The following is an 18,372-nucleotide window of genomic DNA, read 5'->3' as shown; positions in this document are numbered from 1 at the left end:
AATACGAAAGTCCTGAGTAGTCCTGGGTTCAATCGATCTTTCTGTGTGGAGTTTGCATGTTCTCCGCGTGACTGCGTGGGTTCCCTCCGGGTACTCCGGATTCCTCCCACCTCCAAAGACATGCACCTGGGGATAGGTTGATTGGCAACACTAAATTGGCCCTAGTGTGTGAATGATGTCTGTCTTTTGGGGAATAAAATTCTAAGAATGATTCCTGCGCGCGGCCACCGCTGCTGCCCACTGCTGCCCACTGCTCCGCTCACCTCCCAGGGCGTGAACAAGGGGATGGGTCAAATGCAGACGACAAATTTCTCGACACCGAGTGTGTGCGTAAGACAATCATTGAGACTTTAACTTCCTGGTTCGAAGACCTGCCCTATATTGCCTTTAAGTGGCTTAATCTCTACCAATCGTGACTCATCATAGTAAACAACCAACCAACAGTGGATGTTCATATACGTGCTAGCTAGGGGTGTAACGGTACACAAAAATTTCGGTTCGGTACGTACCTCGGTTTAGAGGTCACGGTTCGGTTAATTTTCGTTACAGTAAGAAATCAACAAAATATAAATTTTTGGGTTATTTATTTACCAAATTTGTAAGCAATGGCTTTATCCTTTTAACATTGGGAACACTATAATAATTCTGCCCACGTTAATCCACATTAAACTGCCTCAAGTTGTTGCTTTGATTAAATAAAGTGAAAAAACCTTTCTTCTACATATACAAACTTTAACATTAAACAGTTTCCATTGAAACTGTTTAATGTCAACTCATCATGCTTAATTTATTACAGCATTTGGGAAGCTTGTAGTTCACTTTTATTATGTAAATGTTGTATTTTTATCAACATGTGATAGCAGGGACCCTGCTATTCAAAACTAGGCTGCTACATTACTAATGATTCATGTAACTATAGCTGAAAAATAGTACAATTGCATTAGGAGAGAGTATTCATCCCTAAACACAATGGAGTTCAATGAAATAACAGACAGACAGGGCTTTGCTGCCCCTAACACGCACGCACGCACACACGCACACACTCACACACACACACACACACAGCAAAATGAGCTAACGTTACGCTAAATGCTAATTAGCCTTCATCTGAAGCTTATACTATGAGAGAGCTGAGCTGCAGTTTAAGTTTCTAGAAGGTCAACGGGCTCATAGTGATGTTTGTAATAGTTGTGACTGGGAAGTGTTTAGTATAATTTGGGTAGAGTCCGCTCCTCCCCTGCTAGACGAATATCTGCTCGACGCTAAAGCATTGACTACATCTTTCTGAAGTCTGAATACGCACTGCTGATTGGCTGTTACATCGCTCTGAATACGCACTGCTGATTGGCTGTTACATCGCTCTGAATACGCACTGCTGATTGGCTGTTACATCGCTCTGAATACGCACTGCTGATTGGCTTTGTATGTAACCAATCAGATGGTTGTGTGGGCAGGACAATGAGGCAGAAAGCAGAGCAGCTTGTGAAGACTTCTGCTTCCGAACATGTTGGGTACGCCCGCGTGCCGAACCGAAACCCCCGTACCGAAACGGTTCGATACAAATACACGTACCGTTACACCCTTAGTGCAAGCACGTCTTGGAAGGAGAAAGGGGAGGGGTTTAGTAGCCCATGGAGGGGTAGTGGGGGAAAACAAGGAACACAACAAATAAGCGGTGTTTGGTCATTTTAACGTGAAATAAATTATATTGATGTTACGATATTTCCTTGATTCATATCTTGTTTAAAAATATATCAATATATCTTACAAACCCGATATATCGCCCAGCCCTACGTTGCACTCACGACAGTATGTGATGTATGGTGCGCTTGTTTTATCTCTCTGTGAGAAGGATAGACAAGAAAGAGTAAGAAAAGCCTGTAGTTTATTTTCCTGAAGGAACTCTCCTAAAGGAATCAATATAGTACTATCTATCTAGTGTAATGGCCGCAGCTAAAAGCAACTGCGTGATAACGTATACTCGAACACTCACAAAATAGTAATTTTTTACATCGCACAGTGACAAACCAGCGATACATTGAGTATATTCGATGTATCACCCAGCCCTACCTCAAAGTTATTTTGTATTTATTGCTTGTCATCACAAACATTCTGCAATAAACAAAGTATTATTCGTGTAGTGAATACTATAGAACTTTTGTTTCAAGTTAACATTTACTAAAAAACACTTTAAAATGGTAAATTCTAATTTGTATTATTTAATAATTTGTATACAACAGTGCGTCTCACAGGTGATTTTGCAAACATGCGGTGATCCACATTGTGGAGTTTTTTAAAACCCAAATACTGTATCTTGTATTGAATGAAAATCTGTATAAATTTGAGGTACTGTAAATTAGGGCTGTGCGATATATCAAATATACTCGATATATCACAGGATTGTCTCTGTGCAATATAGAAAATGACTATATTTTGATATTCGAGTATACGTTCTCAGGCAGTTGCTTTTAGCTGCGGGCATTACACTATGAACAGGCTCTTTTCTTTCTTATCTCTCCTTTTCACAGAGACCTAAACAAGAGCACCTTGTTACATACGTCACATACTGTCGCGCGTGCAACGTCATACGCTCTCGCGGAGCAGAGAGGGAAAGACGTGGTAACGTCAGTTGTGATGCTAACGGAGCCTTGCCAGTGGTAATACGAGAGAAAGAAGGTGCGAATCTGGTAACAAATGGCGGGAAGATGTCGAACAGACAACCATAATATGTCAAATATGCGGCAAAAGTGTTGCTACAAAAAGTAACCTTACTGCTAATTTGTAACATCATTTGAAAAGTCATTTGCTAGAGAATGAAGAGTGCTTCAATCTCCGCATGTGAGCATTTACGTTCAGTGCCACACCAACAAAATGCTCAAGCTTCCATTTCCACATCAACACTGTATGAAGAAAATAGTCAACAACAGAAGGAGATAACGTCCGTAGTAACCTACCACATAGTGAAGGACATACACTATTTGATTTCCTTTTTTGCAGCTAATTTTTATTTGACAGTTACTAAAATATCCTGTGTGACATCAAGCACAAAAGTGCACTTTATTTGTTTTAAACTATTGTAGTGGCGTTCTGTACAAATAGTGCACTTTAATAAAATGTTGTTTTGAAATGTCATTTTAGTGACATCATGCACAAAAGTGCACACATAGCTTTTTTTAAAATGTCTCTGACAATCTTGCACTTTCTGTTTTGGAAATGACATGAATGTTTGTGCCACTGTTTAATAACTTTAATAAATACAGTTTTGGTCAATTGACTTAGTTGAGATTTCCCTCTCTGCATGAAAGTTTAAAAGGAGCATATATTAATGCAGTACGAACAAAAATATTTTAATGTAGACTAGGGTTTCCCAATCCGATATTTTCCAAAAAATGTGTATCGGCAAGGCATGGGGAAATGCCGATCCAGATCCAGTTTTTTTAAAAATCCGGTCCGATTTAAGTGAAGTGAATTATATTTATATAGCGCTTTTCTCAAGTGACTCAAAGCGCTTTACATAGTGAAACCCAATATCTAAGTTACATTTAAGCCAGTGTGGGTGGCACCGGGAGCAGGTGGGTAAAGTGTCTTGCCCAAGGACACAACGGCAGTAAACTAGGATGGCACAAGCGGGAATCGAACCTGCAACCCTCAAGTTGCTGGCACGGCCACTCTACCAACCGAGCTATGCCGCCTCTTTTAAATAATACATTCCACTTTTCTACTGCGCCCTAATTTCCGTTTCGCATTTTCCAGCACACCTTCAACACAACCACAGGTCTGTGTCCTAACCGTTAAGACGGCCATGTGAATTAAAAGTTACCGGTAAAAATGTCAGCTGTGTGGGATTATTTTAACCTACAAAACGAAAAAAATGAAGATAGCGACAGCAATCTGCCAGCCACATTAACAGGCAACCAATGGTCGCTGCTAGAGAAAACTTAAACAATGCTTAAAGGCCTACTGAAATGAAATTTTTTCATTTAAACGGGGATAGCAGGTCAATTCTATGTGTCATACTTGATCATTTCGCGATATTGCCATATTTTTGCTGAAAGGATTTAGTAGAGAACATCGACGATAAAGTTTGCAACTTTTGGTCGCAAATAAAAAAAGTCTTGCCTCTACCGGAAGTAGCAGACGATGTGCGCGTGACGTCACAGGTTTTGGAGCTCCTCACATTGTTTACAATCATGGCCACCAGCAGCGAGAGCGGTTCGGATCGAGAAAGCGACAATTTCCCCATTAATTTGAGCGTGGATGAAAGATTTGTCGTGGATGAGGATAGTGAGAGTGAAGGACTAGAATTTTTATTTTTTTTAAAAGACATGGCAGTGGAAGCGATTCAGATGTTATTAGACACATTTACTAGGATAATTCTGAAAAATCCCTTATCTGCTTATTGTGTTACTAGTGTTTTAGTGAGATTATATAGTCGTACCTGAAAGTCGGAGGGGTGTGGTGACCGCCAGTGTCTATGAGGGAAGCCACGTTTCTCGACGAGGCAAAGCGAAGGCAGCCGGTGGGCTTTTTTTTCCCCTCCTCCACGGTGGAAGCATCCCACGTTCGGGGGCGGCCGGTCGGAGGAGGCAAGACTGTCCACAGCAAGACAGTCCGCAGCTGCCTCTTTGGCAGGGGCACGGTGACCGCTCATGTCTACGGTAAGAGCCGACTTATTAGCACAATTTTCTCACTTAAACCTGCGGGTTCTTTGACGTCTCCATTATTAATTGAACAAATTGCAAAAGATTCAGCAACACAGATGTCCAGAATACTGTGTAATTATGCGATTAAAGCAGACTACTTATAGCTGGGATCGGGCTGGAAAAAAATGTCCGCTACAATCCGAGATGTCACGGGCACGCGTCATCATACGGGTCATCATACCGCGACGTTTTCAACAGGATACTTCGCGGGAAATTTAAAATTGCAATTTAGTAAACTAAAAAGGCCGTATTGGCATGTGTTGCAATGTTATATTTCATCATTGATATATAAACTATCAGACTGCGTGGTCGGTAGTAGTGGGTTTCATCTATATACTTTTGTTTGTTTGGGTTCACGAGCTTAATGTTGAAGTCTCCACATAAGAAAGTCATTGTTTGACTGATTTCAGTAAAAGTTGCCCTAATCCAGTTCTCAAACGTATCAATGTTGGATTTAGGTGTTCTATATATACAGCCAATTAATATGTATTTTTGTTTTTTTCATGACATATTTCAATGGTTAGGCATTCTAAGATATTATCAATAGCTAATGAAATATTTTTTACAACTTTGTAGTTTAAGTTCTTCATCACGTACACAACTACTCCTCCTCAGTTCTTGTTCTGTTGATATAATTTAGTTCATATCCTTGCAGGTCAAAATCCATTCCTTTTTTTTTTAGCATATATCTATCTATGTTTCTGAGATTTAACTTTGAAAGGTTTGCATACAAACTTCTGCTGTTTAAATGAATAATCGACCGTTTGTTGACAATGTTAAAACAAGTATTCCTGGTATGAATTAAAACATTTGTATCTGGATCTATATCCTTATTTAATTCTGGACTATTGTTCTTATATATGTAGAACAACAATGATTTGTCTTTAACTGTATGTACAAGATTTGTTTTCCATTTTAAAAAAAATACAGCCAAATATGCAAATTATATGATGACATCCTCTTGACACTGCCACGGGTCGTGTCCACGGGCCACACCTCCATTACCAAAAATTGATTGTCGTTTTCGTATTTTGTATGCATTTTGAAACTTGACTATGCTTTTATGCTCTGCCGCTCTCCTGCCGTACTTCGCATTTTGTTGCATTTCCCCAGTTTAAATTTTGAATTCAGTCTCTGAAATCTGGATTATGCTACTGTGTTGAGGCTCCATCTTACATAACACAGGCTTGCTGTAAAAGGTCTTGCATAGTATGATGAGCACTTTTAAAGAATTGTAACCTCATGCTATGATTGGTCTGCTTATTTCCTGTGTGTATACCGTTTATTCAGAGAGAGTACAGCCTACGTCCGCAAAGGGTTACTCTGACCTATGTCCACGAATGCTTATTCTTATTTTAAGCAAACATTTACAAAAAATAATTTTTAACACATCAATAAGTTCCAGCTGCAGCAGCACTCCTCTTTAATTGCCAACATTCGCTTACTACAAAGTAAGCTAATAAGCTAAATAGTTAAAAAGTTGTGGTTGCTCACACAGTTGATATTAAACGGTTGATATGAGGTGTGGCTCATGGCTTGCTTTTTATTGGCCCACGGCACCTTGTAGAAACAAATACTTTTAAAACTTCAAGGTTGCCACGTCAGTTTGATTATTCTCGACATGTTATGACACATTATTGTGAGGAACAATGTACACAAATGTCGCAAGTCGGATGTTTTAATTTTATTCATGGTGTTATTGACATGTTATCAGATGTCATTTGTAATTTTAATAGCTGACCACAGACAGAAAAACATCTGCTGTAGTGGAGGCAAACAGTTTTTTATTTTTTGGGTCATCTTGTAAAAATTTGCACATTTTGAAAATAAATGAAAATTGATTGAATAGATTTATATTATGCTGGTGGTTGAACAATTCATATATATATATATATATATACAGTCAAGAAAATAAGTATTTGAAAACCCTGCTATTTTGCAAGTTCTCCCATTTAGAAATTAGGTGCATGTCCACTGTGTGAGATATAACCTAAAAAATCCAGAAATCACAATCTATGATTTTTTTAATTATGTATTCGTGTGATACAGCTGAAAATGAGTATTTGAACACCTGTCTATCAGCTAGAATTCTGACCCTCAAAGACCTGTTAGTCCGCCTTTAAAAGTCCTCTACGCCACTGTATTTCCCTGAATCAGATGCACGTTTGAGGTCGTTAGCTGCATAAAGACACCTGTCCAGCCCATACAATCAGTAAGACCCAAACATTCAGCATGGCTAAGAGCAAAGAGCTGTCCAAAGACACCAGAGACAAAATGGTACAACTCCACAAGGATGGAAAGGGCTGCAGAGAAATTGCCAATCAGCTTGGTGAAAAAAGGTCCACCGTTGGAGCAATCATTAGAAAATGGAAGAAGCTAAACATGACGATCAATCTCAATCGGAGTGGAGCCCCATGCAAGATATCACCTCGTGGGGTCTCAATGATGCTAAGAAAGGTGAGGAATCAGCCCAGGACTACACGGCAGGACTTGGCCAATGACCTGAAAAGAGCTGGGACCACTTTTTCCATGGTCACTGTTGGAGACGGTCATGGTTTGAAATCATGCATGGCACGGAAGTTTCCCCTGCTTAAACCAGCACGTTAAGGCCCGTCTTAAGTTTGCCAATGACCATTTGGATGATCCAGGAGTCATGGGAGAAGGTTTTGTGGACAGATGAGACCAAAATTGACCTATGCGTGTTTGGAGGAAGAAGAATGATGCGTACCATCCGAAGAACACCATCCCTAATGTGAAGCATGGGGGTGGTAGCTTCATGCTTTGGCGGTGTTTTTCTGCCCATGGGACAGGACGACTGTATTGTATTAAGGAGAGTATGACTGCAGTCATGTATTGTGAGATTTTGGCCAAAGGCCTCCTTCCCTCAATCAAATCATTGAAGATGAATCGTGGCTGGATCTTCCAACATGACAATGACCCAAAGCACACAGCCAGGAAAACCAAGAAGTGGCTTTGTAAGAACCATATCAAGGTTCTGGAGTGGTCTAGCCAGTCTCCAGACCTAAATCCAATTGAAAATCATTTGATGGAGCTGAAAGTCTGTGTTACTCAGCGACAGCCCAGAAACCTGACTGATCTAGAGAAGATCTGTGTGGAGAAGTGGGCAAAAATCCCTCCTGCAGTCTGTGGAAACCTGGTGAAGAACTACAGGAAACGTTTGACCTCTGTAATTGCAAACAAAGGCTACTCTACCAAATATTAATGTTGGTGTTCAAATACTTATTTTCAGCTGTATCACTCAAATAAATTGTTAAAAAATCATAGATTGTGATTTCTGGATTTTTCTTTTTAGGTTATCTCTCATACAGTGGACATGCACCTACCGTGAAAATTTCCATGATTATTTCTAAGTGGGAGAACTTGCAAAAAAGCAGGGTGGTCAAATACTTATTTTCTTCACTATATATATATATATATATATATATATATATATATACATATATATGTATGTATGTATAAATGTGTGTGTGTTGTGGACTTCAGGCCAGAGGGGAAGGATCATGCGGTTCATAGACTGGTTCTGGGAACCCACACATCAGACGAGCAGAATCACCTCGTCATTGCCAGTGTCCAAGTGCCCAACGATGATGCCCAGTTTGATGCTTCGCATTATGACAGTGAGAAAGGAGGTTAGTATACCTGTCATTTAATCTGAGGACAAATACAAGCGAATTGAATTAAGTCTAGAACATGTACATCTTATCCCATGACATTATTGATGAGGTCATAATGTGATGATAATAATAACAATAATAATTATGATGATGATGATAATAATACAAGTGAATTAAACAAAGTTTTATAATATTATGTCAATATTACATCATTGATGAGATCATGTCACAGTCTTGCTTTTATAACAGTAATATGCTTCATTGTCTTGTTCATATGAAGACAACCTCCACTAAAACACTTGATCATAGTTTAGTAAGTTCAATGAAGATTTTATTTGAGTTTATTTACCACATTCCAAAAATTAAGTTTCCTGGAATTCCAAATTTTTTCTGACCAATATTTCCCATTGATATTTATTGTTTCCCCACATTCCTCCGCCCATTCCAGCACCAATACATTCAAGATGACAATTTTCAATATACCAAAAGTTATCACTACATTTTCCATGGTGAATTTCAGTTCGCTTTCAGCTCTTCAGCATTCACACATAAGTTCTACACAAATGTCCTTCTGGAATTAACACTGTTCTTTGTCTTACAGCAGGTATGTTGATGGACATTCAGCTATGCTAAAGGTTTCTCAGAGGTAGTATTAGTACAAAACCAAAACAGAAAACGTTGGCATGGTATGGAACATACTTATTTGAAAATGTGTACCTTTTTAAATTGAATTTGTCCATCTATTTCGTAATTTTGCTTTTTTCTTTACATTGACATTTGCCCCTTTTATTCAACTTAGCATTTCCTTCCTCCCTAATGCCCTAAGATCTATTTTTGGTGCTCCAAATTTATTTGTGGTTGGCCACCACAAATGTAGTTAAACCAATGCTGATTTGTATAGAGCCCTTTGGGGTCACATCAGAAGAAGTATGCGTCCCAAGGATGCTAAGTGTGTGTTTATCTGGGGAGACTGTGTAAGGATAAAGAGAAGGATGTATCCAAATCTGTGGGTTTGAGGGATTTAACCAAGTCCTTCTCTAGAGTAGTGAAAAACATACTTTTAAGATTCTTGGAAAATATACTTTTTCCGAAGCAACACAGAAAGTGCTTGAAACAAATCAGTTTCCTATACATGTTTAACGCCACAAATAGATTTGGACCACTAAAAATAGATTTAGACCTCCATTAACATTAACACATACACATTTAATATTAATTGAAGTGGTGTTTGGACATATTTTTTACTGCAGGCTTATTAATATGCTTCTGCCATGGATAATTTGTATCTGTATCTGAATTTGTATTAACTGTAATTATTTTACGTTTGTTTATATTGACAAATGTGAGGTTTTAGACTGCTATATTTTTGAATTAGGGACACTTACATCTACATTGGAATATAGCTGCTAGCTCCTTGTAGCCTTTAGCCTACCATGTTTACATATTGTAAATTCACTAAAATACAAGGAAAGACAAACCCTTGTGTGCTTATTGAAGGACATTTAGCTGTTAGCTGGCTGTCAAGCTTTTAATGAGTAAATTAGCTGCAGGACAGCTTGGAATTGCAACAATTATTTTGTTAAGGAGAAGAGCTTCACATTATATTATGTTATTTCAATTACTCTTTTAATGAGTTAATACAACTTGTATCAAATCTGAACTGAACGCAGTGCTTGAAACTAACTGAACGCAGTGCTTGAAACTTAAAATAAGTTATGCATGGCTGCTGCAAAAGTAGACAGAGCAGTGGTGTGACTTCCGTAATCTGTGCAGTGGCAAAAAGTAGAGAGTTGCAATGGAAAGAAATTTCAGAGAAAAAAAGCAGAAAAGAGGGTAGAAAGAGAAGAAAGTGCCAAAAGGAAAGCAAAATCAAAAGTTTGGGATCATTTTTAACTGTAAAAGACAGAGAACATGGTGCAGAGTCAAATAGAGCTGTAGCGCTGGCATGCTACAAGAGCACTACATGGTTGCTGAAGTAGATGAGCAAAAAGCACCGTCCATATTTAATGAGCAAACAACCAGAAACTAGGTAAACATGTTCTTTTGCAGGCACATGCTTGACTCACATAAAAAAATGTTTATTAGTGTATTAACAGTCTGTATGTTAATGCTAAGAATTTTGTCCAAATTTCAAACACCACTTCAATGATTATTGATTGTGTAAGTGTTAATACATACACAATTTAAAATATGTAAATACAGTGTTACCTCAATTTACAAGCTCAATTCTTTGGATTACTAAACCCGTGATTCAAAATACTCTTGCCTCAAATTAGCCTTGCTCATAGAAATTATTTGAAATCCATTAAATCCGTGCTTGGCCCATCCAAAAACACCACCATTTTAACATGTAACATGTTTTTTAAAAGAAATACAAACTTCTAGATGACAAATACTGTTTGGATATCTATACAATAGAATGTACTACAAAAACTACAGTACTTCTATAAAATAATATGACAATATTGGACATTTACCTTGTGGACCTGACTAAAAAGTTGTCCCCTCCCAGTACAGGGAGCAGCAGTCTTGCATTTATGCTTCTACGGTGACTGCTACGCGACACTTGTATAAAATCACATACAATATGCTATACATCCGTATTACTGCAATAATGTTTTTGAATGAATTAATTTTACACTTTAATGTAACAAATTTAGCAGTGTTTGAATGATTAGGTGTTTAAGTTGTATTTATTTTTTAACATGTCCTGTCCACACACACAGTGTTAAATATTTCTAACGGAACAAATATCATTCTTCAACCACTCACTAAAAATACTATACTGTTTTTTTTTCTGCAAACCTTTCAAGCTCACGGTTTGGGAAGTTAAACATAATTTGAAAAATAAACGGGATGTGATGAATTTGTGACAGATCCAATTGGTAATGTAACACATACTGGTGTTTAATTGACATCAATGTCTGATTTAATTTGTTTAGCACAGACTCTTAACTGACCTTTTTTCAAGCACGTCAAAAGAAAATGTATTTAAAGTGTAAGTGGTTCAGAGGTCATTTCATTAATGTTATCGATCAGTGCACAAAAGCTAAGTTATTTTTTCAAATTTATTTGGCTTAATCTGGGGTTTGTGTTAATGGAAAGTGAAAATTTTAGAAATAATTGCAAATCACAACACAAGTCTCAAGCTAAATGCAACCTACACCTTTTTGCAACTTATACCTGATAGTGTGTGTTTTGTAAAGCGACTTGTTATGCTGTTTTTTTTTCATTATGTATTTTTTTTTCTTCTTTTTTTCAGAGTTTGGTGGGTTTGGTTCAGTGAGTGGCAAAATAGAGATTGAAATCAAGATCAATCATGAGGGAGAGGTGAACCGAGCCCGTTATATGCCCCAAAGTCCTTGCATCATTGCTACAAAGACCCCTACTTGTGATGTACTGGTTTTTGACTACACCAAACACCCATCCAAGCCCGGTGCGTGCGCATTTCCACTGTTCATTAAATATACTGTACAATAATTCAATAATTAATGCCAATAATTCAATAATATATTTCAGATCCCAGTGGAGAATGTAGCCCAGACTTGAGGCTAAAAGGCCACCAAAAAGAAGGTTATGGCCTGTCCTGGAATCCCAACCTTAGTGGCAATCTTCTCAGTGCCTCTGATGACCATGTAAGTGAGGTCCACAAATAATTTTAAAAAATGTATCCATCACAAAATGTATAAAGTCTGCCATAAAGTTTAAAAAAAAGAGCATCAAACTGTGCGCTTTTGTTAAGAAGCTCTATTAGATTACAAGACGTTACATGTACAGTATCGCCGTCAAGCCCTTGTTACAGGTGTCTGTGTCTGCATTCATTTAGCACTAAAATGGGACTCCAATAGCTACTTTTTTTTGGTCTGGATACTACCGTTAATACTACCAGTGTTTTGATAGAACCTAATTGCGTTTTTTTGCCAAACACTTATTACAAAATCCTTTCTTCGTGAATTGTGAACAGCACTTTTCTCTAGTGACTCATAGCGCTGTACATAGTGAAACCCATTATTTAAGTTACATTTAATCCAGTGTCGGTGGCACAGGCAGCAAGTGGATATAAGGACACAACAGCAGTGACTAGGATGGTGGAAGCTGGGAACGAACAAAGAACCCTGAAGTTGCTGGCACCAACTGATTCATTCCACCCCAATGTTCATTCTGAATGCCTTATTTTGTAAAACACCCCCCACCACCACCATGGAAGAAAAAAATATTTTGCCCCCCTGACCACAGAACAAGAAAATATTTTGCGCCACTCCCCCAACTCTCTACTCTGACTATTAATAGTGTAATTTGTCTATAAAATTGTTATAATCATACCTCTGCATAACTTTGTAAGCTTATTAAGGTTAAAGGAAACAACACGCCGGTCTTTCTTCGTCTCTCCCCATTTTTACAGTGAAGCCAAGTACTACATGCGTTTCATCATTATCTTGATAGGGCAAAAAAAGCATGTCACCCCACCATGGCATCGCACCGCACCATATTTTACAAAGACTGCCTTAAGACAACATTTGACGCATGCAGTAATACAAAGCAACAACAAATGTTGAAAAAAGTAGTTTGCCACCATGGCCAAGTTTCAGAACCAATTGTGGTCCTCGAGTCTATCCAACCTTGGTTTAGTCTACAAATCTCAGTTCCTCCCTGAATAGTACTGAAGTTGTCAATCCCTCAAAAAGTTTGCAGTGTTGCTCAAATCATTCAAACTGCAAAAAAACGGGGAAAATAAGACCGGTTGAAGTTGGACAATGTTCATGTAATCAATGTGCTTCTCACCCTGTGTTTTAAGACCATTTGTCTGTGGGACATTGGATCTGGCCCAAAGGAAAGGAAGTTGGTGGATGCCAAGACCATCTTCACTGGCCACACAGCAGTTGTAGAAGATGTCTCCTGGCATTTGCTTCATGAATCTCTTTTTGGTTCTGTGGCTGATGACCAGAAACTCATGATGTAAGTAGCTGTTACAAATATTTTTAAACTAGTAAATTAATGACTTTTTGCTGCATAATCCACAGATGGGACACTCGGTCCAACAACACTTCCAAAGCCAGCCACGCAGTAGATGCACACACTGCAGAGGTCAACTGTTTGAGCTTTAACCCTTACAGCGAATTCATTCTGGCTACTGGTTCGGCTGACAAGGTAAATAAAATAATGTTGCTTTAATTCTGTGTTTATTAAAAACAATACAACTAAAATGCAGAAGCAGTGTTTGCAAAACTAAGTATATCTCATGATTTGATAGGTCCTTTTCATTGTTACCTGAAAATAGTAGTCCCTCACAGTGTTGCGGAAGACTTAAACACCATTCTTTCATACATTATTGCTTCAGTTCTCTCTTCTATTTTACAGGCATAATTTAACCACAACACTCTTAAAGTACCAGTAGAGTGGGAAAAGAAGTTGACTTTTTATGCTTAATTGTGTTTCACTCTATCCATATCCAATCAAACTTACACTGAACAAAAATATGAACGCAACATTTTTGTTTTCGGTCCCATTTTTAAACTCAAAGATCTAAAACTTTTACTTTATACACAAAACACCTATTCCTCTTATATATTGTTCACAAATCTCTCTAAATCTGTGTTGGTGAGCATTTCTTTTTTGCCAATAAAATCCATCCCACCTGAGGTGTGAGGTGGGATGGATCATCCAGATGCTGATTGAACAGCATGATTGTTGCACAGGCGCGCCATAGACTGCCCACAAAAAAAGGCCACTCTGAAATGTAGAGTTTTATCACACAGTGCCACAGATGTCGGCAGTTTTAAGCTAGCGTGCAGTTGACATATTAACTGCAGGAATGTCCACCAGAGCTGTTGCTCATGAATTGAATGTTCATTTCTCTACCATAAGCCGTCTCCAAAGGCGTTTCCGAGAATTTGGCAGTACATCCAACCTGTCTCACAACCACAGAACACGTGTAACCACACCATCACAAGACCTCCTCATCCAGCAGGTGTACCTCCATGATCATCTGAGACCAACAACCCGGACCGCTGCTGCAACAATTGGTTTGCGTAACCAAAACATTTTTGCACAAACTGACAAACCTTCTCAGGGAAACTTATCTGCATGCTCGTCTTCCTCATAGGGGTCTCGACCTGACTGCAGTTCATCGTCGTAACCGACTTGAGTGGGCAAATGCTCACATTCAATGGCGTTTGGCACGTTTGACAGTGGTTCTCTTCACTTATGAATCCCGGTTTTCACTGTTCAGGGCAGATGTCAGACAGCGTGTGTAGCGTCTTGTGGGAGTGCGGTTTGCTGATGTAAACATTGGGACTGGAGTGGCCCATGGTGGATGTTGGGTTATGGTATGGACAGGCATATGTTATGGACAACAAACGCAAGTACATTTTTTATGGCATTTTCAATGCACACATGCATGATGACATCCTGAGGTCCGTTATTGTGCCTTTCAGCCAAGACCATCGCCTCATGTTGCAACATGACAATGCACGGCCCATTTGAGAGGAATAGGTCTTGTGTGTATAGGGTAATCTAAAAGTTTTACATCGTTGAGTTCAATTCATGAAAAATGGGAGCAAAAACTAAACTGTTGTGTTTATATTTTTGTTCAGTATACAATCCGCAAAGTATGTAATAACACTGTTTGACCATCACAAAATGCCACAAATTCTGGCAGCCCTCTAATATATTCCGCTCTAAATACCTTCGACTATTTGTGGAGATTGACATACTGGAGTACCGCTTCTGCACTCTGACCATAGTATAGTAATAATAATAATAATGGATTAGATTTATATAGCGCAGATTAGTCATACTGTAAACAAGCAAAAATTAAACAAAGATGTGCTGTCTATCAATCACAAATTTCTGTTTTACTTTTTTATATGCATTCTAAGTCGTAAATACATAAAAAAATTTGCCAACACTGTATCAATGGGGGCTCTCTATTTAGTCCACCAAACCCTCTAAATAACAATCCAAAACGAGCCAACAATACTCGTTATACATATCGTGACCTGAATATTAACCAAATATTAGATGGTAAATGGGTTGTACTTGTACAGCGCTTTTCTACCCCTTTTTAAGGAGCCCAAAGCACTTTGACAGTATTTCCACATTTGCCTATTCACACACACACATTCACACACTGATGGCGGGAGCTGCCATGCAAGGCGCTAACCAGGACCCGTCAGGAGCAAGGGTGAAGTGTCTTCCCCAAGCACACAACGGACGTGACTAAGATGGTAGAAGGTGAGGATTGAAACAGTAACCCTCAGATTGCTGGCACTGCCACTTTACCAACTTCGCCATGCCGTAGAGATGTTAATATAAGCTAAGGAAGACAAAAACATTTTTAGCGGCGCAATGATACAGACAGCTAAGTAGCCCTCTGCTGTTTGTACTGTAAGCCGGCAGCGATGTCGTGCTTCCGTATCATCGCATCTAGGTTCATTGCTCAACTGAAGAAGATTTCTGCAGGGAGACTTTTCCTTGTTAACCCTTCGTGTGGATCATGGTTAATTGTTCAGCTAAACTGGAAGATATGGGCATCATATCAGTGGTCATCGCAGTAAGAGCAGACATTGTACGTAAGCTATTTTTTTATTATCTTTGTAGTGTATTTTTTGTTAATCACATAGCAATACTTCTACATAATGATTAGTGTTTCATTAAAGCTTGATTTGTTTAGCAAAACTTCTAAAACTTGTAGATCATCTTCCTTATACTCAGAATCAACAATATAAGGTTCTGGATTATATTTTTTCCCCAAAGCAATTGTTGGCTCTCACAAAGTCTGCATGATTTGCATTGTTGTTGGATCTGCGGTACCTACCTTTTATGTCACGCTATCACTCGACTGGCTTCCTCATTATCTCTCAAAATGGCTCGGGAATCTCCATGAGAGTGATACAATTTTAATCATATCTATTTATCAGCAAACTTTATAAGTCTTTCTGTGTCATAAATCAGATATCCATCCATGCATTTCCTACCGCTTCTTCCCTTCGGGGTAGCGGGGGGCGCTGGAGCCTATCTCAGCTACAATCGGGCGGAAAGCAGTGTACACCCTGGACAAGTTGCCATCTCATCGCAGGGCCAAACCAGATAGACAACATTCACACTCACATTCACACACTCGGGCCAATTTAGTGTTGCCAATCAACCTATCCCCATGTGCATGTCTTTGGAGGTGAGAGGAGATATACATAGCTTTAATATAAAGGCAACTTGTTTTTCCATTCTACTGGTCCAAGATATTTGATGTTCAAACTCATAAACTTTTTTTTTTTTTTTGGCAAATAATAATTAACTTAGAATTTCATGGCCAAAGCAGTTGGGAAAGAGCATGTTCACCACTGTGTTACATCACCTTTTGTTTTAGCAACACTCAATAAACGTTTGGGAACTGAGGAAACTAATTGTTGAAGCTTTGAAAGTGGATTTCTTTCTCATTCTTGTTTTATGTAAAGCTTTAGTCGTTCAACAGTCCAGGGTCTTCGCTGTCGTATTTTACGCTTCATAATGCGCCACACATTTTCGATGGGAGACAGGTCTGGACTGCAGGCGGACCAGGAAAGTACCCGCACTCTTTTACTACGAAACCACGCTGTTGTAACACGTTGCTTGGCATTGTCTTGCTGAAATAAGCAGGGGCGTCCATGATAATGTTGCTTGGATGACAACATATGTTGCTCCAAAACCTGTATGGACCATTCAGCATTAACGGTGCCTTCACAGATGTGTACATTACCCATACCTTTGGCACTAATACACCCCCATACCATCACAGATGCTGGCTTTTGAACTTTGCGCCTATAACAATCCGGATGGTTATTTTCCTATTTGTTCCAGAGGACACCACATCCACAGTTTCCAAATATAATTGAAATGTGGACTCGTCAGACCACAGAAAACTGTCCCACTTTGCATCAGTCCATTTTAAGTGAGCTCCATCCCAGCAAAACCAGCGGCGTTCCTTGGTGTTGTTGATAAATGGGTTTTGCTTTGCATAGAAGAGTTTTAACTTGCACTTACAGATGTAGCAACTGACAGTGGTCTTATGAAGTGTTCCTGAGCCCGTGTGGTGAAATCCTTTACACACTGATGTCGGTTTTTGATGCAGTACCGCCCGAGGGCTCAAAGGTCCGTAATATCATCACTTGCGTGCAGTGATTTCTCCAGATTCTCTGAACCTTTTGATGATTTTACGGCCCGTAGATGATAAAATCCTAAATTCCTTGCAATTGCTCATTGACAAATGTTCTAAAACTGTTCAACAATTTGCTTACAAATTGGTGACCCTCGCCCCATCCTTTTTTGTGAATTACTTAGCATTTCATAAAAGCTGCTTTTATACCCAATCATGACACCCTCCTGTTCCCAATTAGCCTGCACACCTGTGGGATGTTCCAAATAAGTGTTTGATGAGCATTTCTCAACTTTATCAGTATTTATTGCCACCTTTCCTAACTTCTTTGTCACGTGTTGCTGGCATCAAATTTTAAAGTTAATGATTATTTGCAAAAAAAAATTTTTTTATCAGTTTAAACATCAAATAGTTTGTCTTTGTAGCATATTCAACTGAGTATGGGTTGAAAATTATTTGCAAATCACAGTATTCCATTTATATTTACATCTCACACAATTTCCCAACTCATATGGAAACGGGGTTTGTACAATCCCCAAATAGGTCACTTTAAGTTGATGAGTACTTCTATGTGTAGAAATCTTTATTTATAATTGAATCACTTGTTTATTTTTCAACAAGTTTTTAGTTATTTTGTATCTTTTTTTCCAAATAGTTCAAGAAAGACCTCTACAAATGAGCAATATTTCCACTGTTATACAATTGAATAAATCAGAATCTGATGACATAGTGCTGTATTTTACTTCATTATCTCTTTTTTTCAACCAAATATTATTTGTTCTGATTAGGGGGTACTTGAATTAAAAAAATGTTCACAGGGGGTACATCAATGAAAAAAGGTTGAGAACCACTGCTCTATGGTGTTTGCACAAATGTGCACTGCTCGGGCATCCTCCGCGCACAG

The 18,372-nt window shown here is 38.7% G+C and overlaps 1 protein-coding gene across 2 annotated transcripts in view; it reads left to right on the top strand.

Moving 5' to 3' along the window:
* Nucleotides 1-18,372, top strand: part of LOC133541208 (histone-binding protein RBBP7) — a 31,005-nt gene that overhangs the window by 3,750 nt on the left and 8,883 nt on the right. The window contains exons 3-7 of one of the 2 annotated variants that reach the window (XM_061884393.1): nucleotides 8,208-8,353; nucleotides 11,601-11,774; nucleotides 11,858-11,973; nucleotides 13,134-13,294; nucleotides 13,360-13,486. In XM_061884393.1, coding sequence (XP_061740377.1) covers nucleotides 8,208-8,353; nucleotides 11,601-11,774; nucleotides 11,858-11,973; nucleotides 13,134-13,294; nucleotides 13,360-13,486 — 724 coding nt within the window. Of the gene's footprint in view, nucleotides 1-8,207; nucleotides 8,354-11,597; nucleotides 11,775-11,857; nucleotides 11,974-13,133; nucleotides 13,295-13,359; nucleotides 13,487-18,372 lie in introns of both variants that reach the window. The other variant, XM_061884382.1, reaches the window with a different exon arrangement.

Source organism: Nerophis ophidion, linkage group LG02 (assembly GCF_033978795.1).
Source record: "Nerophis ophidion isolate RoL-2023_Sa linkage group LG02, RoL_Noph_v1.0, whole genome shotgun sequence".
Lineage (NCBI taxonomy): Eukaryota > Metazoa > Chordata > Actinopteri > Syngnathiformes > Syngnathidae > Nerophis > Nerophis ophidion.
This window is presented reverse-complemented; position numbering and strand designations above follow the sequence as displayed.